The 27,969-nt window shown below is 44.0% G+C and overlaps 1 protein-coding gene across 2 annotated transcripts in view; it reads left to right on the top strand.

Moving 5' to 3' along the window:
* TNR (tenascin R) overlaps nt 1-27,969 on the top strand; it is a 616,331-nt gene that overhangs the window by 465,673 nt on the left and 122,689 nt on the right. For both annotated transcript variants that reach the window (XM_075320147.1, XM_075320148.1), the window contains 2 exons: nt 7,318-7,503; nt 26,003-26,092. In XM_075320147.1, coding sequence (XP_075176262.1) covers nt 7,318-7,503; nt 26,003-26,092 — 276 coding nt within the window. The remainder of the gene's footprint in view (nt 1-7,317; nt 7,504-26,002; nt 26,093-27,969) is intronic.

Here is a 27,969-nt window from a genome sequence, read left to right as displayed (position 1 = left end):
CGCTTTACTACGCAGCGTGTAAGTCACTGCATGTGCGTCTCAGAACACAGCCGAAAAGCTGCGTTCTGAGACGCATTGTAACTTCAGAATTCCTGCTGAATTCATGCGTTCTGGATGCCTCCAGAACGCACATTTGTGCCGGTGCGGTCCTACTCGGCTCTGCTGCATCCCCATAGACTTGCAGCAGAGCCGAGTGGGACCGCACTGTCAAAAAGAGCACTGCTGCGCGATCAGAATGAACTCGGATGAACTTCACCCGACTTCTTTGTGATCGCGCGGCTCTGTGCGTGTGCCACAGCTTGATTTGCGATCACAGGTGAAGGACTCACCAGAGACTGCAAATCCCCTGAGTGACTGCAGTGAGCTGCGCGATCACCGGTGCCATCACTCAGGTTACCCGTGGCCAGCTCAAGTCCTCCACCCGAGACCTGTGGCCGCGGGTAACCTGAGTGACGTCTCCGCTGACAGCACAACTCACTTCAGTTTCTGCGTGGAGCTGACAGGAGCGGCGGTGTTCTACTGCCGCTCCTGTCAGCTTCATGTAGCAGAGGTGGATACGTCGGGGGACCTCATGAGGATTACGCCGGACCTGGAGGGGGTGTGGGGATTTTAATAAAGTGATGAAAGAGGGTTTTTTTTGTCTTTTATTTCAAACAAAGGATTTTTTTGGGTGTATGTGTTTATTTACTTTCACTTGCTGGTTAATCATTGGGGGTGTCTCATAGACGCCTGCAATGATTAACATAGGACTTAGTGGTAGCTATGGGCTACCATTAACTCCTTATTACCCAGATTGCCACCGCACCAGGGCAATTCTGGATGAGCCGGGTAGAGTCCCGGGACTGTCGCATCTAATCGATGCAGCAATTCCAGGCGGCTGCTGGCTGATATTTTTAGGCTGGGGGGCTTCCCATAATGTGGGGCTCCCCATCCTGAGAATACCAGCCTTCAGCCGTGTGGCTTTATCTTGGCTGGTATCAGAATTGGGGGGGACCGCACGTCATTTTTTTTTAATTATTTATTTATTTATTTTACTTCACTACATAGACCCGCCCACTGGCGGCTGTGATTGGTTGCATTGAGACAGCTGTCACTCAGCATGGGGGCGCGTCTGACTGCAACCAATCATAGGCGCCGCTGGGCGGGGAAAGCAGGGAATACCAGATTGAATAATGAGCGGCTGGCATTTTCAAAAGCAGGAGAAGCCGCCGCAGTGTGAACACCGTGCAGCGCCACACCGGTGATCGGTCAGTGATCGGTGAGTATGAGAGAGGGGTGGAGAGGGATAGACCGACAGAGAGAGAGAGACCAACATTGCAACCAAAACGCACAAAAGAAGTGACATGTTGCTTTTTAGAACGCAGCGTCTTGGCAGCAGCCGAAACCCTGCGTTCTCAAACGCAACGTGCGCATGGATTATGCACATTCTTCATAGATTGTGCTGGGGATGCAGGACGCATGCAGTTACACTGCTGTGCAGATCGCAGCGTAACTGCATGCAAATACGCAACGTGGGCACATAGCCTAAGGCTGAGTTCATATGTCCTGTAATCATCCATTAAAACAGATCCGTTTGCAAAATGGTGTCTGCTGTATCCTTCTTTTAACATGGGAATCTATGGAGAATGGATCTGTTAACAGATTGCTTTTTATCTTCCATTTGAAATGGATCCTGTAAGAAAAAATGGATCCTTTACAAATGCAAGAAAAACAGATGACTAAATAGCAATCAGTTAACTGATCCGTTCTTCATAGACTCCAATGTTAAAAAACAGATCTGTCAGGCATCAGGTATTTAACAGCGGACAAAAAAGTAGTGCTTGCACCACTTTTTGTCCAACAGATTTCTGCAGGATCTATTCTAACGGATGACTACTGGACATGTGAACTCAACCTAAGGGCTCATGTACTCCCTCCCTCTTCTCCGAGGCTGTGATACAATCGCAAGATCGCATTACAGTCACATGACCCTCGGCTGACACCCGCAGCAGAGGGTCATTAGTATATCGCTTACGATGCTCTCGCATCGGAAGCGGTACGCAAGTGGACAAGAGCCCCAATAGGGATAATAGTTCTCAGTTCAGTACCACTCCCACAGATTAGCAAGTTGTCAACTATCATGTTTTGGGGTGTTTGCCCCTCATCAGTACAAAGTGTTACATCCAATAGGTAGTGATAGAGTACAAGTCCTCGTTCTTCCTAAAAAGGCTATTTGCGTTTTTAAATTATCAGAAGAGATTTGCATGGCCTATAAGTCTCCTTAAAATGCCTTGATGCTCTCCACTATTAGAAATGTTACCCCTTATATCCCCAGTCAAAGGCATCTCTCCCAGCCAAATCAAACAACCTGATTTGCACTGATGAGGGGCAATTACCTTGAAACATGTTTCTGGAAATAGAGTGTCTGGTTTGGCTTCTTATCCTAAATCATGGTGTAAGTCTCATTAAAGGGTTGATATTGACTTTTTGGACTTCTACATCCAATAGGTAGCGCTAAAATTCGAGTCCTCTTCCTCTCGAGATTCTATTTGCATATGTAGCACGAGATGATTTTCAAGTGTCCACATACTTTTTGCCAGTAGTATGTGTTGTATTCTTATTTATTTTTCCTTCAGTACAATAATGTATTTTCGATTTAAGCCACCAGGCCAAGACCTGAGCCATCTGATGCTCAATGTTATCACTGTCTTGTTTTTTTTTCTCTCAGCGCTAAGAGGCTGGAAGCTTATAAAATGCCATTTGCCCTCTGTAGTTTTAGGTTACCAAGTTGTGAAACAATATAAACTTCTCTATGTACTTATTTTCAGCTCATCTCCTTGGCGTTTGGCAGAGGGCTTTATATCATAGCAGGGTTTTTTTGCAACCCACTGAGTTTGAAATCGCTCATCACAGTTGTCTTGTTTTTGATTTCTGTAACGAAAATCCACAAAACATATTTCAAACACAATTAATTGAATGTAGAAGGGTTTTTAAAGGACAAATGTGAGGATCAAGACAGTAAATTAAGGAATATTTCCCATAGAAGGAAATAATACCTGGAGTCGAAATGTGTCCTTGAGTTGTCCTCTTCTACCAAGCTGATATAGGGGATGTCTCATGGAGGCAACTTCTTATGATGATCGCCTTTAGGTATTTGGACATCGCACAGCAATTCGTGAAGAGTGTCATGTGATTACAAGATTAACCATGGTTGTCTTGACAAAATTATATCCTATGGACCTTATCGAGGGAGGTCCCCTGTTTTGGACCCTCTTTATTAGTAGGAACAGAAGGTCAGCCTCATGAAAATCTCTGGCTTTATGGTATATGGACATCACATAGGGGGTCCCATACTAACCTCCCTCTAATAGCCAAAGTGGATTTTGGTCTGACAAGCCTGACAAGTCAATGGATTACATGGTGGGTTATTAAGTGGTCATCATGTAATATTTCATGCAGTTTTCCGAGGTATTTACAGCAATTCGTGAAGAGTGTCATCTGATTACAAGATTACCCATGGTTGTCTTGACAAAATTATATCCTATGGACCTTATCGAGGGAGGTCCCCTGTTTTGGACTCTCTTTATTAGTAGGAACAGAAGGTCAGCCTCATGAAAATCTCTGGCTTTATGGTATAATCGACATCACGAAGGGGGTTCCATACTAACTTCCTTCTAATCTAAAGGGGCTTTTGGTCTAACAAGCCTCACAAGTCAATGGATTACATGGTGGGTTATTTAAGTGGTCATCATGTAATATTTCATGCAGTTTTCCGAGGTTTTCACAGCAATTCGTGAAGAGTGTCATCTGATTACAAGATTAACCATGGTTGTCTTGACAAAATGATATCTCATGGACCTTATCGAGGGAGGTCCCTTATATTGGATTTGACAGAAGGTCAGCCTCATGAAAATCTTTGGCTTTATCATTCCGAGTCCTTCAATGTATTACACAGTTGACCATTCATAGACATGACACAATATTGCATTTCCCCTGTGGCTTTGGTACCCATCATACTTGGAGCTGTCGTTTTGCACAGCTGGAAAGCCACCCGTTGGAGACGACTGCTCTCTACGGTAACAAATGTCATTGGAGTCAATGAATCAGTCACCTTTTTTAATGTTCGCAGTTTTCTGCCGCCGTGTTCTGGGCACATTTGTAAATATTTCAAGCTGAAATCTATTGTAAATGCAGGTTACGGGAGCAGGCTTGCTAGACAGGGCTTAAGAAATGTTAATTACTGGTCTCACGGAGAAAACGAGGGACAAATTGTACAGTCGTTTTACATGCTGACATCTGCTTAAAGCCCTATTACGGGAGAGCTGCGCTCGGATCATTTCCCAGGAAGTCCTGTCAATGAACGGCCTGCCTTCTCCAGACTGCTCCACCGGCCATTGATCTATTCATTAGCTGTCTCAAATTTCCTCTTAAAAGTTTGTGAAGCGTTAACCTCCACACAGTCACTACTACTATTATTCTAATTAGCATTATCATTATCGATTTAGATGGCGCCATCATGTTGTGCACTAAAGTCATTGAAGTATGCAACTAGGAGGACAGCTAGAAGAATCCTAGTAAAGATTAGATTCAGACGCAATGGCAATCTATTCCTGGTAAAACTGCCACGTGTGTGTCTTGTGTGACACAGTCATGTGGTTTTTGGCCATAGAAGGTCACAGTGTTTGGCTGCGCAGAGTGCTCCCTGACTTTCTATTGTTCCTGCTGTCAGTATTCATTGGTATAGGTAGCTTTCCTGCTGGACTCATCTCTCTCCATTTTGGACCCAGCAGGAGCTTGCCTCCCACCCATTTATTGATTATTTGTATTACCTTAGTGTTTAAATACCCCCTTCTTCCTTTGGACTGGTGCTGGACTGGTGATATTTTATAGTTCCTTCAAGCTGAGGTGGCAAGCAGGTGGCTTGTACTCCTCTATGGTATTGTTGCTGAAAACTCTGTTAAATTTCTGAGTAATCTAATGATAAGTAGTTTATGCTTTTCCCCCTGTGTGTCCTCCTTGTGTCTTGTATAGTTGTTTAGTGGGTTTGACGAAGAGCTCATCCCATCCGTTCCGTAATTCGGGCCCAGCACTAGGGATACCTAGAGTCAGGTATCCGGTTCAGCGCATAGGTGCAGAACCTATCTAGGGTGGTGAGGGACCCCAGGCACCAGCAGTAGGCTTGATCAGGGGTCACCATCTCCCCTTTCCCTAGGCACATGATTTCCCTTCCCTTTCGCCGTGCACTTGGTACTTTCCTGTACCTAGAGTGACAAAATCCCCACCCTTTAGTACAGACCATGCTGACATAACGTCAGCTGAAGTGCCTCCATTATTAATGGTGTCAGAATGGCCCTAAAGTCAATACTACCAAATTAATGTTCCTCCAAAAAAAGCACTAGTACCAGGCAAACAGAGCCTCCCATTATACAGCCAAGAACATAGCTGAAGGGGTAATTGCGGCATGATGTGTCCCAGATAGGGAGTTGCCAATATGCCCCAAGATGCCATTTTATTCCATATTAGCCAGATATAGTTCAGAATCTGTATCATATTCATATATATTATATATACCAAGACATAGTCCCAAAGATTAATAGTCGCATGCAATTATCCTTAGTTCACCTCCAGTGATGCGCGAATACTAAATATTCGGGTTCGGATGATTTCTAACTAATCCCAAAGTACTATTCCCGTATTCGTCAAGAATAACGAACCTATTTCAAGTCAATGGGCAACCTGAAATGTTCAAGAAAAATGCTCAGGTTCCCCATTGACTTGAATTTGGTTTATTATAAGTGACGAATACCGGAATAGAACTGTTGGATTCATTGCAAATAATCCGAACTTGAATAGTTAGTATTCGCCCATCATCACTATTCACCAAATAAGAATAAGCATGGATACCACCCATATAAACTAATAAGTATAGGTTGTATCTATGCATCTTCTTTGTTGGTGAGTTATATTTTATACACCCTAAAAGGGTTTCCTGGGTTTGGGAAACCCCTTTTCCAGTTTGTTTTTAAAAAGCAAAGTTCGCTTTAGTCCTCTCCTTAGACCCAGCATTAAATCTCCGCCGGTGCTCCTGGTGCCTGTAACTGTTGTCAAGTCAACCGCACTGCAGCCCCGAGGTGAAGCTAGGGGTTCAGCTCGGGGGGTGGGGGGGGGGGGCAAGACATCTGAGTAGGCCCCTAACTAGGTAACCATGGTAACAGCTACGGTGGCAAACCCTAATCGTGGGTATAGGGGAATCTCAGCAGATGACCGCTCTTTTACTAAAAATGAGTCTCTTTAGACATGTCACGTCCCCACCGGAGTCCGCTCTTCCGATGTCTGCTTCGATCACCAAGTGCCGCCATATTTCCTCCGTGAGTGATGCTGGTGATAGGGGAGGAGTTGGTGCCAGTGGCTCTGGTGGGTGCAGGCTCCGCTCATCCACTAAGCTGGGTTTCTCTTGCACCTGCAGCACCACTGGTTGATGGTGGTGGCGTGTGTCTTCGAGCTGATATTACCGCCTTTTAGCTACAGCCAATGGGAAGACACCACACCCTTCTTATATCCCCTCTTGTCTGCTAGTCATCGTCAGATATAGTCTTGTGGTTCACTGTTTGTCTATGTTTCTCGCCCTGTTCTAAATATTGATTCCCATTTTTTGACCCCTGCCTGCTCTCTGACTACGCTCCTGCCTGCCGTTTCTGTACCTTGCTGCCATCTCCGGTTTTTGACCTTAGCCTGATTCCTGACTATGCTCTTGTCTACCGATTTTGTCCCTTTTGTACCTCCTGGTTTGACCCTGCCTGACAACTTCTCTTCTTGGACTCAGCCTTCCACAGGTAGTGATCTCTGGGGCCCTGTACTAATTCCAAATCTCTGTATAGGGGTTAAAGGGTTTTGGGGCTCTCGGGATTCTGCTTAGTGAGCGGCTTGCCTCCAGCTTGTCCGTGACAGCCATCCTGAGACTGTGGTTCCAGGCAGACATCTCAATAAAGGCCAAAATCAAAATTACCGTCACATGGTAACATATAGTCCAAAGTGAGTACACCCAACATTTTTAACCTAATTTCAGAGACATCTGCACTGGTAAAACAACTACACCTGATGAGGTCAATCCAATTTAATGGTGCCAGATAAAGTCCTATCCCAGTGCCGGTCGCAGGGAGAAATATCATTAATGCGCTCATCTTCACTATGGACCTAACCCCTTTCCAGATTATTAGTGACAGGCGTTTTCATATACTCTTTTATGTATAAGAATAATTGTGAAAAATTAATGTTTTTACTCATTATTGGCAAATATGTCTGTATGCACTAAATTATCTCTATTTCTTTTTCTTACAGAGCTTGACGCACCCAAAAATCTACGGGTTTTATCTCGGGGATCATCAACTCTAGAACTGGATTGGGATAACAGTGATGCCGAGGGTGAGGGGTACAGAGTGGTATTCAGCACCTTGGCGGGAGATCAGTACCATGAACTGAGGGTGCCACGGAATGGTGGCCAGACCACAAAAGCCACACTAACGGGTGAGCTTGCAAATACAAGTCCTATTGTAATGTACAGAATGACTGGAGATATTTTCTGCATAAACTGCATTAAGCCCAGTTCACAAGCCAATAGGAGGGAGTGCATGACCCAGAGAGAATGGATCCGTCTTGTATCTCCCCCCAAGTCCCTGATGTATATATACACGTATCTTAACAGAAAGCAACACATGTAAATGTTACGGATGAACTGCACAGCTATAAAGTGCTCCCTACTTCATTAATACTGGGCAGCCTTCAGTCCTGCTGTTATCCTGGAAGGCATCCAGTGCAAACTTCCTAGTACAACGCTAGGTCAAAACCGGCATTAACACATTGCACCGGACAGGCATTTTAGTACTCTTAATTCTAATAGGTTTATTGGCCATGGCTATCATTAAAAGAAAATTCTGGAAAAAAAAAAGTGTAGGTCCTAAGAGGCTGGTGCAGGATCCAAACCAATAATTGCTGTGATCTACGTGTCCCCTGCAGGTTCTGCACTCGCCCAAGGACAGTATACTGGTTTTGGCTCATGTCCGTCTGTTGCTTTGCAGCATAACAAATGAGAAGATGCAGAAGCCACTGCTGAGGGAAGTTTTTTGGAAACTGTATTTATCAGCTTCTAGATTGTATTCATATACCGTATTTTTCATTTCATAAGACGATAATAAGATGCACCTTAAATTTAGAGAGAAAAAAGGTAAAACAAAATATGGGGTCTGTTTTATAATCCGGTGGTATCTTACCAGGGGGAGTGCCAGCGGTGGTGGAGTGAAGTCACAGGAGCGAGTGGCTGTGCTGGAGTAGGGCGATGCTGCGGGCGGTGTGTTGGGTGTCCCAGATGTTCGCTGCTGGTACTGTGAAGCAGAAACATCCAGAAGCTGTCGGCAGTGCAGGAGTCAAAAAAATGGCACCCGTAGTCTGCGTATGCGCAGATTGAGCTATTGGCTCAATGACAAGCCGAGATCTCATTTGCGCATGCTCCATTTTCCTTTAGTCTGCTGGTGGGAGATTAATGGGCCAGAGACGGCGCATACACAGAGGAGATCTTGCGCCGAGAGCTCAATCTGTGCACAACTCCAGGCGCCATTATTTGAAGCCTGCATTTTCAGAATGGCCCCTGCCTCACAGCCCGAAGCGAGCATTAGCACCGCCTGCAGCACAGCCCATAGCCCGCAGCATTGCCCTGCCTCTTGTGACCATTCTCCACCACCCCCTGGTAAGCTACATTCGGATTATAAGACGCATCCCTCATTTTACTCCCAAATTTTTAGGAGATATAGTGTGTCTTATATTCTGAAAAATACGGGACATTGGTAAAAGTGGCGGGTAACAAACAGGAATGGCAGCAGTGCTCATCGGGATTGTCTCCTAGCTCTTCCTTTCCATTGAAAAGTTTGTACAGCAAGTAACATTTTTTTTTTCTTCAAAAAGTCTTAGGGCACAATTCATTACAAATAGTGTTTTGTAAGGTGAAACAAGTTCTTTAACAAGAAAATATATATATATATATATATATATATATATATATATATATATATATATCGGACGAGTGCTGAACAATGTTTTATCAGATACCACTTGCTCCATCGTTTTACTATGGGGCAGTGCAGTGGCTTTTTTTTTTTGTTTGTTTTTTTTTGTTTTCTCATGCTGAATCGTCAGGAGAAAAAAGTCCCAGCATGTTGCTCTTGGCAGCGTATATCAGATGGCATGCAGAAGTTCAATTATATTGGTGGTTGCAAAACATCCGAGTACTATCCGATTTACACAGACAATGGAGAAGATGGAGAAATTAAGTTCTCCATCTTCTCCTCACATGTAAGAAAATTGGATACCAGTAATTGACACTCGGTTCAAACTCTGATCTTGGCCCGATTGTCTTGCGTGCGTGAATATATGACCATCTGACTCCAGCCTAAGGCTACTTTCACACATCCGGCTTGAGCTCTGCGGCTCAATCCGGCTGTGCAAGCTATGCAACGGATGCGGTGAAAACACCGCATCCTTTGCATACGTTTTTCCTGTGCAGCCAGTCCGGTTTTTGCCGCTTGCGGCATGCTACTGAGCATGCGCAGTGGCAAAAACCGCATGCGGCGGCCGGATGCGGTTATTGCCGCATCGCGCCGCATCCGGCCGCCATAGGCATGCATTGAAAAATGCGCCGCATCGGCCGAATGCGGCGCGATGCGGTTTTTTTTGCCGCACGAAAAAACGTGCCAGGCAACGTTCCATCCGGCCGCCGCATCGGCTAAATCTGCCGCATGCGGCAAAAAACGGACGGAACGCAAGGCCATGCGGCACAATGCGGCACTAATTAAAGTCTATGCAGGAAAATCGCAACCGGCAGCAAAAAAAACCGGTTGCGATTTTCCTGCAAAGTGCCGGATTGTGCCGCATAGCAAAAACCGGAGGTGTGAAAGCAGCCTAAGAGGCACACATCAATTAATGAATAAGTTACATCCTATCACTGATGTGCATCTCATTGTGCATCTCCAAAAATGTTACTCCAGTCAAGAGTACATATGGTACACCACAAATTTTAATCAATATGTCAGGTGCGCATTGACACATTCCATCCCACTCCAGGTCTGCCCACATTGGCGGAGCTTGCCAAAACTGTAGTGAAAAAATACAAAAATATTGTGATGTGGGAAGGTATTTTACACCTGAAATTTGGGCATAATTACCTTGTTGATTCGGGGCGGTAGAATGGTTTGCACACATAAAAGAAGCAATAGCCATCACTGATCCTCCATGGTTCCAATCTCTACTTCTTTCTGTATTGATGACGTCACGACACACGAACATGTGACCACTGCAACCTTTGAAAGGCTATAGCATTCACATGCCCCTGAGATGGGACACCATCGCTGGAGCTTGACGTACAGTTTAGCGGTGGACCAGACATTGTTGGAATAGGATTGGAAGAAGATCATTTGCTTCTTTTTTGGTTTAAACCCATTTTGAACCTTGGGTGATATTTGTTTGTGCCCCCTAAATGTAAACTTTGAAAAAAATAATGTCTTCTGAGTGCCTCATTTTGAAAATATTAATACCCCCTTACTACCTCCCTTAAAAATGAATTACTACTTCCAAAACTAATAATGCCACCACTGTGTCACCCCTTGCAAAAAATAAGTTTATACTCAAATAATTTGGGTGACTGAGTCCTGTTCTCTCCTGCACACAGAGCAGGCTGGCACAGGTCGCACTATTGAGTGACACCATTACATCACAGGCACTTGGGTACCAATATCTTGTAGGCCATAGGAACACAGCAGCTGCAATATGGAGGATGATGGAGATGGGAGCCTATGACTCCCTGCTCTACGACAGGATCCAATTGTATCAGTGTCATGATTATGCCAATACAGTCTAAAGTGGAGCTCGCCCAGAGATCTAAAGCTCCCGGCCAGAGATCTGGGCCATGTGCATAGCTCCAGATCATCGGCGCTAGTGATGCAACTTCATATAGGTGCAAAATTTCAAAAGAAAACAACGTCCCCTGTGACCCACTAAATGACACCATTTATAAAAAGTTGTGCCGTCCAACGTGGCTAACAGTTTGCCCTAAAATCTTGTAAGAAATGATGGCACAACATAGTCCAAGTGATATAATACCCTGGTAATCGCAGATAATTTCTCTATGGTACCATAGTGTAGGTTCAATGTCTCTATGGCTTTGAGGATTCTTAAAAATGACTTTTCTTTTATATTATTGTTACTTTTCAGAAGGAAAATGATACTATAAACCTCCAAGCATTACACATAAGTATCCCCTGACATATATACCCTTGAAATCATACACAGGGCAGGACTCATTCCCAGCTTGAGGCAAGGCTTATTTTCTTTTAAGGGTCTGAGCTCTGAGTACCAGATAGTTGGGTCAGCAGGTGTAATTATGGAACCGCTATGTCCAGCTGTGTTCCGACTTTTTGGAGTCTTCTTACACCAATCGTATTTTGTGCTGATTACACCTATGATTTTTGTAATGGGAAGTTACAGCCAGTGACTCTCTATCTTGATACTTGGTTTGGGGCAATGGCACGAATGACGCTAGTCATGATATGATATTAGGAAAGGTTTCTACTGATTTCAAACTATAGCAATACTAAGTAAAACGTTCAGTATGCACTCATGTTCAGGTGCATTCTGAACATAAGATATATTATAACAAATAGAGAGTTGCTCGTTTCAATGCTAAGATATGTTAACAATGAATATAGGAATATGAACATGCATTACTGCTAAGAAAAAAACAAATAAAAAAAAATGAGAAACTTTGTATGTAAAAAAAGGCCATTTTTCTGTGAGCCCAACAGCCAGCGTCAAGGCATATTTCTAATGTTGGGCCCTTATCTACTCTATGCCTCTCTTTTGGTAAAAAAAAAACCCTTCCACTTTCTAATTTATCGGTGGTTAGCAACCTAATAAAAAGAATTAAAATTTCCTAAGGCTGATGAGGAGGAGTTCTCAATCAGAAGGCATGATCCCATGATCTAAGTTATAAGACTAATGACACTTCCTAACACACAAATGTGAGCAGGTGTTAATGGAACATAAGATATATTATAACAAATAAAGAGACAGTTGCAGTCTGCAATGCCAAGATATGTTAATAATGAAATTGGAGGGTTTTTCAACCCAAAGAAAGGCAGAGAGTAGATGGAGTCCCAACATTAGAGATACATCTTGACATTGGCTGTTGAGCTCACATTAAACTGGCCTTTTTTACATGCTAAGAATCTCAATTTTATTTTTATATATATATATATATATATATGTATATGTAAAGTACAGACCAAACGTTTGGACACACCTTCTCATCTCTAAAACAACAGTTAACAGTTCAGAGGAGACTTTGTGCAGCAGGCCTTCATGGTAAAATAGCTGCTAGGAAACCACTGCTAAGGACAGGCAACAAGCAGAAGGGACTTGTTTGGGCTAAAGAACACAGGGAATGGACATTAGACCAGTGGAAATCTGTGCTTTGGTCTGATGAGTCCAAATTTGAGATCTTTGGATCCAACCACCGTGTCTTTGTAGAAAACTTGAACAGATGGACTCTACATGGCTGGTTCCCACCGTGAAGCATGGAGGAGGAGGTGTGATGGTGCGGAAGTGCTTTGCTGGTGACATTGTTGGGGATTTATTCAAAATTGAAGGCATAATGAACCAGCATGCCTACCACAGCATCTTGCAGCGGCATGCTATTCCATCCGGTTTGCGTTTAGTTGGACAATCATTTATTTTTCAACAGGACAATGACCCCAAACACACCTCCAGGCTGTGTAAGGGCTATTTAACTAAGAAGGAGAGTGATTGGGTGCTACGCCAGATGACCTGGCCTCCACAGTCACCAGACCTGAACCCAATCGAGATGGTTTGGGGTGAGCTGGACCGCAGAGTGAACGCAAAAGGGCCAACAAGTGCTAAGCATCTCTGGGAACTCCTTCAAGACTGTTGGACGACCATTTCCGGCGACTACCTCTTGAAGCTCATCAAGAGAATGCCAAGATTGTGCAAAGCAGTAATCAAAGCAAAAGGTGGCTACTTTGAAGAACCTACAATATAAGACGTATTTTCAGTTGTTTCACCCTTTTTTGTTAAGTATTTCATTCCACATGTGTTAATTCATAGTTTTGATGCCTTCAATGTGAATCTACAATTTTCAGAGTCATAAAAATAAAGAAAACTCTTGAATGAGAAGGTGCCGGACTAGTCCGGGGGTCGTCAGTGGTGGCGGGGCCCGACTCCGTGGCCCTGGTGGGTGTCAGTTTTATATATGGCTTGGTTAATAAAGTTTGTGTTCGTGACGCCACCTGTGGTATGCGGCTATTAAGCCGCCGCTGCTGTGTAAGGCCTCCGGGGTGATGATATGGCAGCAATGGTGGTACTGCTCCCCACAGGTGAAGCGGTGCCCCGGGGACACTGTTGGTGCTCGTGAGAGTCTATGGTGTGGTGTGGAAAACATGGTGCAGGACCGACAGGCAATGAAAGAAACAGGCACAAACAACAGTCTCTTTACCTTCTCCTCTTTTACTTCCCAAACGGTTAGTCCTGGGAGACCGTTACAGGTGGTAGAGGGCTCTGGCCGGCCTGGAAGTAACTGTGCTGTCGTTTTGGCCAGTTGAGTATGAGGCCTACTCCTGTTCTTTTCCTTGCTGTGATAGGACCCTGCTCTCTGGATTTAGCAATGGCCCTCTTGCTGCTGGGACCGGTGGTACGTCCCTTTCCCTCTGTGGTAGGCTGCACAGGCCCTCTCTGGTGCTTCTCTGCTGGAGTCCACACCGGGCCCTGATGATGCAGCTGTACCTTCGGGCTGTTTATGGGCCAGGTGCTTGCAGCTCTCCTGCCCTTCAGATTCGGCTACCAGGGAGTATTTTAGGCCCTGGTGGCCACAGACTCCGATGTCCGAGTCTCTTCTTTGCCTTTCTGCTCCTCCTGCCTCATTGGGCCAAGCTGCTCCAGCTCTAGGCCCCAGTTCCACAGGACAGCACTACTCTGCATCTGCTTGCTATCACTTCTCTCTACAGACTGAACACTAACTCCTCCCTCAGGCCAGACTTAGGGAATGCTCCCTGGAACTCCAGGTTCAGAGCTCCCCCTGCTGGCCTGAGGGAGAACTGCATTGGATGTTAAACTTACTGGCCAATAGACCCCCCAATTACCTCCAGGCTCAGCATTAACCCTTTGGAGGGGCAATGCTGTTGTGGCGACCAGGTCCTGGGGCGCCACACTTGCTCCATGCTTTAGAGCCTGCAATCCATTCATCTTCAGTGCCCTGGCACTTCTCCCATGCTGCAGAGGTAAAGCCACCTCTGCTTACAGTCGGGGAGAGCACACAGTTAATATCAACTGTGTTACCATGATATGCTGTCAATCTTCAGAAGTACACCCATCCCCGGCAAGCAGTATGTCAGAAGTCAGAGGAGTCATACACTCCAGAAGACATAAGATTTTGCATCTAGTGATGAGCGAGCACTACCATGCTCAGGTGCTCGGTACTCATAATGAGCAGTTGGACGCTCGGATGGGCACAACTCAACTCTAGTATAATGGAAGGCAATGGGTGACTCGAACATTTTTCAGGAAATCTTCCTAAAAAATGCTTGCATCCCCCATTGACTTCCATTATACTCGGATGCTCAAGTCTCTCCCATCCGAGCATCCAACTGCTCGTTACGAGTACCGAGCACCTGAGCATGGTAGTGCTTGCTCATCACTAGTTACGAGTACAGAGCACCCGAGCATGGTAGTGCTTGCTCATCACTAGTTACGAGTACTGAGCACCTGAGCATGGTAGTGCTCGCTCATCACTAGTTACGTGTACTGAGCACCTGAGCATGGTAGTGCTCACTCATCACTAGTTACAAGTACTGAGCACCCTAGCATGGTAGTGCTCGCTCATCACTAGTGACGAGTACCGAGCACCTGAGCATGGTAGTGCTCGCTCATCACTAGTTACGAGCACTGAGCACCTGAGCATGGTAGTGCTCACTCATCACTAGTTACAAGTACTGAGCACCCGAACATGGCAGTGCTCACTCATCACTAGTTACAAGTACTGAGCACCTGAGCATGATAGTGCTCGCTCATCACTAGTTACGAGTACTGAGCACCTGAGCATGGTAGTGCTCGCTCATCGCTAATTACGAATACTGAGCACCTGAGCATGGTAGTGCTCGCTCATCACTAGTTACAAGTACCGAGCACCCAAGCATGGTAGTGCACGCTCATCACTAGTTACGAGTACTGAGCTCCCGAACATGGTAGTGCACGCTCGTTAGTAGTTACCAGTACTGAGCTCCCGAGCATGGTAGTACTCACTCATCACTAATTTTCAGTACTGAGCTCCCGAGCATGGTAGAGCTCACTCATCACTAGTTACCAGTACTGGGCACCCGAGCATCGTAGTGCCCACTCATCACTAGTTACCAGTACTGGGCACCCGAGCATGGTAGTGTGGCGCCCCTGACCTGGTCAGGCACCACTGAGTACTGCACCCATGCTGGGGGCAGTACAATACAGGTAATCCAGAAGGCTGACCAGGGTGTGGTTACACAGGCGCATAGTAACCAGGTCTCCCACATTGACCTTTGATGGGACCCATGGGGAATCCAGGAGGGGGCGTAGCCTCCATCTCCACTCAAGGGGTGTGGTAGAGAGGCTGGTTGCTAAGTTGCGGAGGCAGGCACAGAGGGGAGGGAGTAGTGAGCCAGTCAGTTAGTGAAGCTCAGGGAGAGAGAGCAGTCGCAGAGAGAGAACCTGCAGGCTGTCACTAGTCGGACACCGCAGGTGCAGTGGTTGCTGGCGGGGGAGAATGGTCACCTTGCAGTGCCGCCCAAAAACCACCTGAGGCCGGAGTGCAGAGAGGTGGCTGAGTACGGGGACTGCCAAGTGAACCAGGCCCGCACGGGGTTACAGGTCCCCAAAGCAGGGGCCCTTTCAGTTGGCCTGCTCAACCTGCTGGTGAGAGCACTTCATGCCCTTCACCAAACAAACACAGAGTCCGGAGCCACGCAGCAACAAGAGGGCCCATAGTGACAAGAGGTAAGCAGCCGGAGTTACTTAGTCCAGGCTGCAAGCAAACGGGCCGAAAAGGGGAGAACAGGCGGAAGCAACTTCCCTGGGTGACCCCGTAGGACTTCAAGTCTAGGTCACCACTAAAACAAGAGGGCTAGGAAGGTGAGTCGGCAGCCAACCCTAAGTCAGCTTGTAGGAGCCTGGTTCCCCTCTTCTAGCCTCACAGCATCGCCCGGGTTAACTCACCACTGCCACCTGAAGTGAGTAAAAACCCTGAAAGACATCCCTGCTGTGTGTATGAGTTCTTCTGCGACCTGTGGTACCACACACCTATACTGGGCCCTGGGGCCAGCCTCACTCTCGGGAGGCCACCACATCTCACTGCACCTACCATCAGCCCCAGGTGTCCCCTAAACTGCAGTGGCGGTCGCCCTGACCGCAATACCGAGAGTGGCGTCACGAATCCCATAGAAGTCAACCTACCTGTGACAAGAAGAATCCAGTACGTGGAGTCCCTGAAGACCCTGAGGCGACCTGAAGGTAACTGGGCACGGGGCTACACAGTAGTACCCGCTCATCACTAGTTACGAGTACCGAGCACCCGAGCATGGTAGTGCCCGCTCATCACTAGTTACGAGTACTGAGCACGCGAGCATGGTAGTGCTCACTCATGACTTGTTACAAGTACTGAGCACTGGAGCATGGCAGTGCCCGCTCATTACTACTTCAAAGATCTTATGGAGTCTACGAGAGGTCCGGTCAAAGCTGTTTTAATGGCATTACCTACACAATATTAGGCAAGTGGCTTTCATGTTGTAGGTAGATAGATTAATAGAGAGAAACAGATGATAGATAGATAATAGATAATAAAGATAGATAAATGGAGATAGATAAGGTTCATAGATAGATAGATAGATAGATAGATAGATAGATAGATCCACGGCTCACATGCAGGGAAAGAGAGAGATTTGATCCTAAAAGTGGCAAAACAAGAGAGGTAGAAAAAGAAAATGAGACGAGTCACTTGATGGACGCAGTAGATATGGCAATGTGGTTCCTAAATTTGACAAGAAAAAAAAAGCTTAATGCCAATTTTTGATTTGTGGCTTCTTGCTGCTGACTTAGCAGGTGCAGGTCTATTAGAGATGTAATGTGTAATTTCAGGTTTAATTTTCACAATTGTGATATATCAGATGTACTCCTTATAGCAGGCATAGGAAACAGAGTTGGAATTCCAAAAACATATGAATTAAAGAGCAACAGATCAATGTGAGGCTGAAGAAACAAGAGGGATTTAAAGTGCTGTTTTTTAGTGATTTCTGCTAGACAGCTTTTACCAAGACATTGCTTATGGGAATCTCATATGTGTCTGTACGCCTCGGTGACCAGGAGAATGTGTCTCCAGCAACAAGAATAAAAAAGACACACATAAGTGAGGAGATAAGAAACTCTATTATATCCGCTATACATCCAAGTGGATAGCATCACCGGGTAGATGAACAGAGCTGCAGTCAGGTCAGGAGAGGAGTAATTTGGGATATTGCCTGTCTTTATGTGATAATATAAGATAGAGGAGTCTTATGCTTGGCTATTTTGTCTTATAAAGATTAATGGGGCTGTCAGGTCTTCATTGAGACTGAGCGATGGTGTCAGATAATCTACTTCAATAAACACATCTACACCTACAAGTGAAAAGGGCTCAATTGCAATACCAGACATCACCATGGAACAAGAGTGGCGCCGTTTCTAAATTAAAAAAAGAGAATGAATACGGTAGACCTGCAATTAGTGATGGGCGAAGCCGGACTGTAAAATTCAGGATCCATGCACCAATCCAAAAGAACGAGTTCTCATGGAACTCCGCATACCATTCGTACTCGGCTACCCCAATAATTAAAAAACAGAGAGAAAAAGGAAAGAAAATGTGGAACAAGGCAGGAGTGTTATACTGACTGAGTCTTCCGCGTGGCTATAACACTTCTTCCAGGGCCGCTCATTATCTTCATACATATTCACTGCTTCACCCGCCCACCGGCGCTCCCAGCGTCTCTGATTGGTTGCAGTCAGACCACACACCCTCCCTGTGTGACAGCATGCGTGATTGCTTGGAATCACACATGCAGTCTGCGTCTCTATAGTGGTGTAAAAAATAAATAAATTAAAAAAATTGCCATAGGGTTCCCCCCCAATAAGCATGAGGCTCCCCAGCCTGAGAATACCAGCCCCCAGCTGTCACCTTTATCATGGCTGGGGTCCCTCCTATTTTGCTACACAGCCAAGATAAGCGCATGGTTGAGGGCTGCAGCCTGTAGCCGTATGGTTTATCTGTGCTGGGTAACACAATATGGGGTAATCCTACGCCAATTTTTTCATTTATTTATTTATTTTTACACCACTATAGAGACACAAAGAATGTATGTGATTCAAAGCAATCACACACACTGTCACACATGGTAGGGACGTGGTCTGACTGTAACCAATCAGAGACGCAGGAACTACTAGTGGGCAAGGAAAGCAGTGAATATGTATGAGGGTAATGAGCGTCCCCGGAAGTAGTGTTACCACCTCATTGGAGACTCGGTAAGTATAATGCAACTGCCCCAATCCCCCTAGCCCTTCCTACCACCATTTAAATCACAATATTCAGGTCCCCATAAACTTAAATGAATTGTCAAAGATCGGCACTCACTTTATCTTTTTTTTTTTTTATTTTCTTCATGATATACAATAGTGATGTGGCGTTTAGATCAAACTGAGAAAGATCTATGGATTAGATCAAAATGCCGATCTTTGACAATTCATTATTTCTGGAGTTCATCCTCTGATACGAGCACCAGAAGGAAGGGGTAGAGCCCTGAATATATTTCTGGATCCTTAAGGCCCCGTCACACACAGAGATAAATCTTTGGCAGATCTGTGGTTGCAGTGAAATCATGGACATATTGTTCCATTTGTACACAGCCACAAACCTGGCACTGATTGTCCACAATTTTACTGCAACCACAAATCTGCCACAGATTTATCTCTGTGTGTGACAGGGCCTTTAGACTTATTTTCTTAAAAATACGGGTGGACCCGCCAGTCCCGAATATCTGCGGATTCGTCCAATTCTACCTACAATATCAGACACAGCTCATCAAGAAGAAAAGACCTTTTTTATATATATATATATATATATACATATATATATATATATATATATAAAAAAAAAACTACATTCCTGTTTTCCTTTTTTACTGCTTCCAGTTTTGATAATTGTTTCGAAATTTACCTTAAAGAAATACAATTGTGGCTAAATTCAGTTGAGTAAACTTGGCCTATTTGTTGCATGTAGTTTTATAATTATCGTATTTCAGCAGGCAGCAACGCTAATCAAATTTCCCAATTACCATCTAGCCACTTCACGCATCAAATTATTCTCTAAGCAACCTCTAAAGAATATCTTATATCTTTCAAAGGTTGCTTAACGAATAATTTGAGATACTAATCTTAATCTAGCCTTCGAGATGTGACAGTTCTGCTAAATAAGATTATCAAAATTCGTAATACTGTACAGAACTGTGCAGACGTCAGAGACTAAGATTTTCATTAATTTCCAGGCAAAACAGCCCAAACAGTCATCAATCCTATAGCTCAGGGAAAAAGCCGAAAACAAATATTTGCAAATCTGAAAATAAGGAGCGCTAATAGTGTAATACCAGATGGATAGGTACGGTATATAGGAATATACACTCACCGAATTATGTTGTGAAAGTCACAACCACTAGTGCGCATGAGATACTGGCGTCTGCTGCAGCCCCACGTGGATGAACATTCAAAATGGAGTAGAGAAGGGGTTAACGCCGCGCATCAGCCAAAATGAAGATGTGGAGTTGTTGATGATAATAAACTATCTTTTTATTCCATAGGACTACACGTTTCGAGGTGAAAACCTCTTCCTCAGGACCAGTACATCAACAGAAGTCAACTTCTGTTGATGTACTGGTCCCGAGGAAGAGGTTTTCACCTCGAAACGTGTAGACCTATGGAATAAAAAGATAGTTTATTATCATCAACAACTCCACATCTTCATTTTGGCTGATGCGCGGCGTTAACCCCTTCTCTACTCCATTTTGACTGAAAAATATTTAACAGAATAGTAAAAAGAAACCTCAGCAACTAAATTTACTCTTTCCACTCTTTTATTGTAATTCTTTCTTCAGCTACTTTTTCTCTTGCAAGAAAATGTTCAAGGAGATGATTCAGGCTTCTTGTAAACTCTTGAACAAGTTCAATCTTAAAGAGTAAGCAAACTTTTTTTTAATTTATTATTGATCCATCAATGAAAATGTATGAATTTTTGTAATGCTCTCCATAACCTTATCTTGTTCTGTTTTCTCCTAATCTCCATGCTGAAAGTGCTGTTTCATCTGCCTTGTCCATGCAGCTAAGCTAGATGTTTTGAAACTGCAGGTCTAGCAAATGTCTATACATTATTGTGAGTGTGAGGTTCTCTACTCCACTGCCCCATGCTCAGACACTATTTACAAATCTATCCCTTTCTGAGAAGCTCACTTTTGGGCTCAGATATTTGCTGGACCTGCAGTTCAAAACATTTACTTTAAGGGCATGAAGAAGGCAATTAAAACAGCTCTTTCAGGAAGGAATTTGAGAGAGAAGAAAGATGAAATAATGGAGTATATTACAAAAGTTCATAACTTTTCAAAGACTGATCAATAATTAAAATAAAAATATATTTACTTACCCTTTTACTTCCCTATTATCAATTTATAACACATGGAAGAGTTGACAAAAATATCCGTCAACTAATTGAACATTCAGTTAACAGCTATCTAAGATGTATGGGTTTTGATAAACTTTGAGTAGATTTTTTAATTTTATTTCCCCGGTATAGGCAATTCCAAACACATTACCTGTTGAGTTCTTATTTCTTCAGTTGGCCAGTTTTCTGTTTTTAAAAAACCTGGAGCTTCTTAAAATTTTCCAACATTTTTGACTGATCAATGAAGACATGACTTCAAGAGTCTTGCTGATTTGGTACGTTACTAAGTGCCTATTGGGTATTCACCAAAGTCTCAGATGGTGAGATTGGACTTGGCTGCTGGTAGACACCACTCGAAGGCAGTCTCCAGGTTCATAGTAACTGACCTAAACAGTAGCAGGCGAGACGGAGTTGGAGCAATAGGCAGGGCAGATGCAGGAACGGAATCGGGTACAGACAGGACCAAGGCTACAGGTACACACAGGCTGGATTGGATCAAGTTCTGGTACAAACAGGATGACTGGTACAGGCTGGACCTCAGACAAGACGGGTACACATACACGGACTGGACAGGAACTGGAACACAGGCTGTGGTACAGATTACGGTACTGGCAGGGTCACTGTTACACAGCTACAGGAACAAGAACCTGACAATATAACTGGTATGCATTGGACAGACAAGCAACTAACAGTGAACGGGCAGCTTACAGAATGGGAGAGAGCCTTAAATACACTGAGGCAAGACTGTTGGTGTGCATGGGCTGCCCCTTTAAGGAGCAAGGTGCAAGTGCACGTGTGTCCTAACGGCCATACCAGGTGACTTGCATGGAGTGCACAGGCTCTGGCACTGAGATGGAGCATAAAGGAGAGTAGAAACCACAGGGCAATTGCAGTGGTGAGCCGGAAGAGAAGGGACACATGCTAAGCTGCGGCGGTGAGAATGTCGCCGTCTCTGCCAGGTGGAGGGAGAGGAGCAAGACAGAGATGCTGGCGTTACGGTTTCATCCTGATTACCGTCTATCTTACCAAGCCTTCATATATAATAGTGGGAGATTAACTGTCCATCTTGACTTGTAGAGTTCACAGTCCAATTTAAGATTACCATACACATTGAAGGCCAGTTGGCCAAGCATACTATTTTAGGCAGCACTGGCCAACTAACCTTTCCATTAGAGGCCTCTGACTCCACCTAAAAGATAACGGTGGGAAAAAAAACATCATAAATGTATCCTGGATGCACTGGTGGACACAGACAGCAGAGGACCACTGTGCAAGAACAATTAATGGGCCTTTGCAGTTCAATATCTCATTGCAATGCACAATTCTACCTGTTTGGGGGTGGAAATTGTCCCCCTTACACCTTGGGCGCCTGTGCGGCTGCACAGGTTGCACCAATTATGCAGTATGTCCACCCCTTGGTGGATGGTTCCTCTGGGTTTGACTTATTTAACCACACTATTATTTTGGAGCTATATCTCTGTTCTCTCTCTTTTTGTAGGAGTATTCATGACTTTTTCATTAGAAATAAAGAGTATTACAAGTCATGGTCAATATTTAGAATTTATTCTGAATTTTTGGGGAAAAATACCAAAAAGATATAAACTTGAATGGGAATGATCTGCTTAGGATCAGATGGATTTGCCAACTACAGGACTTCATTGATCATGGTGTGGATGGGGCAGGTTGTTGTGGTAATTGGCACCAGCCGTCCATCACCTGTCCGGAACAAGTGTCTGGGACAATGGCTGTGCGGATGCGTAGACATGGGTGTAATTGAAAGCATTTATTCTCAGTCACAATTTGATGTTCCTATGTGAATTACATGTTTTTTAGACAGAAGTAATTCCTTTCTCCCGCACATACTTCCCATGAAAAGATATAGCCGACTTTCATCACCTAAGTGAATGCTATATTAAGAAGCAGCTGAAAGTGTCGACCTGATTATATGATGTGTTATTGTATTCCTGACAACCGTGACTGGTTTTGATGGTGCAGTATTGTAAGGAATGCCGGTGTTGGTATAAATTGTCTTTATTGCAATATACAGCGTATAACGCGCCTCGGAGAGACCTGAGCAGAACTGGAGAGAAAACCATTTATCAAGGTCCAGGATCAGATTCCTCGTTACAGTACATAGTACATTGGCTCACGTTGCGAACATCTTCTTGTATGATTAATGACCTTGTGGCGTAAAGCTGCTCACCCAGATTGTCAGCCAAAGATTTATCTCGAAATCTAACAGGACTTTAATTTGTTTTCAGCAGTTTTTTAACTACTCTTGATATTTCAACTTTCTAAAAATATATCCATTTGCACATTACAAAAGATTTTGCAAAAGTGCTGCAAAGTTTTACAGGCACAAAGGGAAATGCAAGAGATATAAATCAATGTGACGGAATTCATTAGCTTTCCTGACATCACTCTCTATAATTCATAAACTGCATCAAATGACATCACTGTATTTTATCTCATCTGTCTGCCGCATGTTTTACAGTTTTCTTATGTCTCTAGTATATGATATAAATGTGTATATTGTTGTATATCCGCCACTCTGTATAGAGAGGCTGGGCAAAGTAAACATGAGTTCTTTGGAAATTTGGAGGATTAAATCATTTAACCAACATCTTCTATACATGAGATGATGTACCAGTTTCCAGCAGGGACACAGCTATATAACATTTGTTATAAGCAGTAGTAGATGAAAGGCTTTAATAATAATCTTCACACAGGGCTTCCAGAATAACACACACAACAGTTTGTTCACAGATTAACTTCTCTCCTTACACATTGTGTTTCTCCTTACAATATGGATGTATGCAGAGCAGAACACTGTACCTTATTATTTAGTGAGGTGAGGGGAAGGGGTTGGATCCTGTGCTGGTCACTTCTCTCCTCTATACTTCTGCTGCACAATAGTTTGCTTTTGAAGTGTCCTGACTATTCTTCACTCCTGGCAGTCTCTCCTGGACTGGCTGGCATCTGTAGTGTGACTCTTTTCTCAGGATACATGCACTACACTTTCTGAGCACTGCTCCTTCTCTGCAGAGAGACAGACACTCCTTGCCTTTTGCAGAGAGGCAAATACACACTCACTGCTTCCCAGCATCACTTGGTTCACTGCAGGATACTTCATGCCTCCTGCTGCAGGCTTAACTCCACAGTTGCTGGATGATTTTAAATTATCTGTGCAGTTCCTACTTTTTACAATATGTAGATGCGTTTATATAATAATCCAGCCAATCCACCATGGATCTGGCCTCTTTAACCCTGATGGTTATATGTAGTGCATCTATGCATTTCTCCTGCAGCAAACAAGCAGTTCCATATCCTGAAAAATTATAAACAATGGTCAGAATATTCTTTTTCCTGTGTAGAAGTACTGCTCTGGAGCACAAACTGCTTCTCTAACAAGAGAAATATATTGCACAGTAAAGGTATCCATGCACCTTCAATCATTATTGGCTGAACAGTCATCTATTTTTCCAGGCCACGTATGATCAGTTCAGCTGAGTGTGTGAATATGTGCTGTATTAGGGGAGGAAAAAAAGACTCTGCCAGAGACCCCTGGCTGCAGCTTTTTTCATTCGAGTAAAGTCAATCTATCTGAGCCTTCCCTTGACTTTATCTCTAGGGGCAGAGTTGAGAAGCCACTATACACATAAGATAGTTGACCAGTAGATATGAGTGAACTTGAAAAGTAAAGTTCAGTGTTTGTACCGAACACATACTTTATAAAAAAAAATGGGTTCAAGTTCGGAGTTTGGGTGCTTTACATATGCAGACCATTGGCTTGAGCATCGCTGTGCTCAGGTACACTCAGTGCGCAGCCCATTGGGAGCTGCTTGCAGTGTTTGATCAGCTCGCAATTAGGGTAACAACAGCGTGATCGGTTGTGGTGTGTGCACCCCCAAAAAAAATGGAAAAAGCACAATTCCGAATGTGATCTGTTTATGGCTGCCTGCATGTGGGCGGAAACCCAAACTACTCAATTAGTGACTTCCAATGAGGTTCATGTCCAGAACCGAACTTTATCTAAAGCCTGGCTAAAGCCGCCGAACTGAATTTCAACGCGTTTGCTTATCTCTATTGATGACCGGTCCAGCCAAAATCGTCAGGTTCTTGTGAACCTTAAAGGAACCTTAAAGGGATACTGCTATGATAGTAAGTTATCCCCTATCTTTAGAATAGGGAATCATTTTCTGTTTCCAGGGGGTTTGACTGCTGGGACTTCCAGTTATCCCAAAGAACAGGTCTACGGAAAAGGAAAACCAAACTCTGCAGAATGGATCAGAGAATGGACCTGCAAGAATTTAACGGCATTCATTGTCTATGAGACTGCTGCAAAGAGTTGAGCGCTGCACTTGGCTCCCACCGGCAGTCACATGCACATTGGATGGAGTAAGTTATCCCCCTGTCCTATAAATTGGGGATAATTTACAATCTTGGAAATATAATTTAATATAAAAATGAAGGAGGTCATAGAGATGGATGGAAGCAGCCTCTGGATCTATTTGGCGGCTATAATCCTCTGGTGGCTCATTTTGTACAGGAAATAAAAAGTTAAAATTCTATTACTGTCCAATTCCTGGTTCCCTTGATTGGTGACTTTGAGAAACACTTAGGGACTCAGCGAAGTGTGACACTGGCTACTAAGAACATGCAAATATTCATAAAACAGTGGTTAGACGTCTGCTCCCTGCTTTTCACAAGATGGCACAATGTGATATTATTTTTGTTAGGAAAAAAAATCAATATACATCAAAAAGGATATTGAGCTCTGAGATGCCACTTTCATGACATCAAAGAGAAGCAATTTTTCACGATTTTGCAGCCTTTGTACAAGAAAGTGCATGTATCCATCTCGGCATCACGAGTTAAGTGACATGGACCTTAAAAGGAGACGTATTAATATCTTCATCTTGGGGTGTCACCGCGCTCGTCTTATGTGCTTGAAAGCGTATCAGTTTAGAACCCAGCTGACAAAAATTTGATTAAAACTTGATTAATTCGCATCCTGCTCTTAACATGACACAGGAAGAATGATAAGAGGAATTACAGGAGTTTAAGATGTGTAAAAGGTTCCGTTTGTGAGATAGATTTGACGGCGAAAGCATCACATGAAGGCGCGACGGCGTGCGGAATCGTTTGCGGTGATGGACAGTGGATGAGCCCTTGTCCTTCTAATCATTCTATGTCCTTCTCTTCTCCAAGATTTGATCCCGGGAACAGAATACGGAATTGGAATATCTGCCATCCGAGATAATCTCCAGAGCGCGCCGGCAACAATGAACGCCCGGACTGGTGAGTGATCTATTGCATAAAAATTGGCTGTGTGCTGGACAGTTTGTTAATTCTGCATCATCTCAGCTAATGTACTATTCATACGGCCGATCCTTGAACTTAAATCCACAGAACACCTGAGTCATTGTGATTTATGAAATGCTGGAAACAATGTAAAGGTAGAATAGAGTGCTGCAAAGTTACAACAGCTTCCAGTCCAGGACTGTCCGAAAGGTAAAAACGGTCAAAGAAGAGGTGGGTTTGCATAAACCCTGCCCAAAAATAGGGTTATTCTCATCTTTGTATATCAGTGTTGTCGGATAGTGCTTGTAAATACAAGCAATTTTGCAATTTACTTCTTATTAAAATATTCAGCCTTTCTGGAGATACTAATATGTTTGTTTTGTTTACAGCTGGTTGCTTTGATACCCAGCCATGATAAAGCCGACAGCTGGAAGATGATATTCTCAGGCTGGGGAGGCCCATGCTTATTGGGCCCCCCTAGCCTAAAAATAGAGGCCTGCAGCCATCAAGTATTGTTACATCCATTAGATGTGACAATCTTGGAACTTTACCTGGCTCATCCCAATTGCCCTGGTGCAGGGGCAATTGGGGTAATAAAGGGTTAATAATAGCTCACAGCAGCCACTAAGCCCTAGATTACTAATGGAAGGTGTCTATTAGACCCCCATTACTAATCTGTAAGTGAAAAGAAATAAACAAAAACACATAAAAAACCCTTTATTTCAAATAAAATGCAAAAAAACACCCTCTTTCAACCCTTTATTAACCCCAAAACATCCAGGTCCGACATAATCCATACGAGTTTGCACGACGATAAAGCCTCTGCTACATCTAAAGTGACATAGAACATACTCACCCACTGTGAGCTTCAGGCAGAGAATGAGCCACGCGATGAGCTGTGATGTCACTCAGATTTTATGTGTTCACAGATGAAAGTTTCCACCTGTGATCCCTGGGTATCATCATATAGGGGAGTCCTACTCTAATTTTTTTTTTATTTATTCATTTTTACACCACGATATAGACTCACAGTAGTGATCCGCCCATCACTACTCGCTAGCCATGGACTCACCCTGACTAGTGTGCAGGCCAACGAGACACTAGTCTTGCTACTACAATAAGACAACATGAGGTAGGTAAGACAGGCAGATTGGGAAATACACAACAAACAACAATCTTTAGATGCCCCAGCAGGGACTTCAATCTTAAGCTTCTCCAAAGACAAGCTCCTTCAAACTGGTTAGTATAAGAATGTAACTGGAACTAGAAGGCAGTCAGGAGTGCGTATATATAGCGGAAGGGAGTGGTCCAAAAGTGCTGCAGCAGAGTTAAAGGCAACAAGTTATCAGCTACAAGGGAAAGAGTACTTAAAGTGAACTTGTTAAATGCAATATGCACCCAGAAGCACGAGCAGTTCTGGGTGCATATTGCTAATCCCTGCATAACTTTACCAAGATCTAGTAGTATAGATAAAGGAATCTTTAGAAAAAGTATTTCTAAAAATGTCATATGAGATGCTGATGAGGACAGCAACTAGTCACAAAGGGCGTTAGTTCCCTTGGCTAGTCAGGCCCCTTAGCATGGAAGCATGTCCCTGTGGGCGTGCTAACATGCTAATAAACGTGCAGCGTCATAGGATGGTCGCACTCGCCTCTCTGATGACATTGCATCCGACTCCTGGATTTCAGTTCAGTGCGCATGATTCCAGACTTTCAGTCATGTGCACTACACTTCATAGTGCACATGACAAAACGTCTGGGATCATACGCACTGAGATGAAATCCAGGAGTTGGACATGATGGCAGCAGAGAGGTGACCGCGACCATCCTATGACGCTGTACATTCATTAAGACAAAACATTTACTGATCTCGGG

This window comes from Anomaloglossus baeobatrachus, chromosome 8 (assembly GCF_048569485.1).
Source record: "Anomaloglossus baeobatrachus isolate aAnoBae1 chromosome 8, aAnoBae1.hap1, whole genome shotgun sequence".
NCBI classification, from domain to species: Eukaryota; Metazoa; Chordata; class Amphibia; order Anura; family Aromobatidae; genus Anomaloglossus; species Anomaloglossus baeobatrachus.
This window is presented reverse-complemented; position numbering and strand designations above follow the sequence as displayed.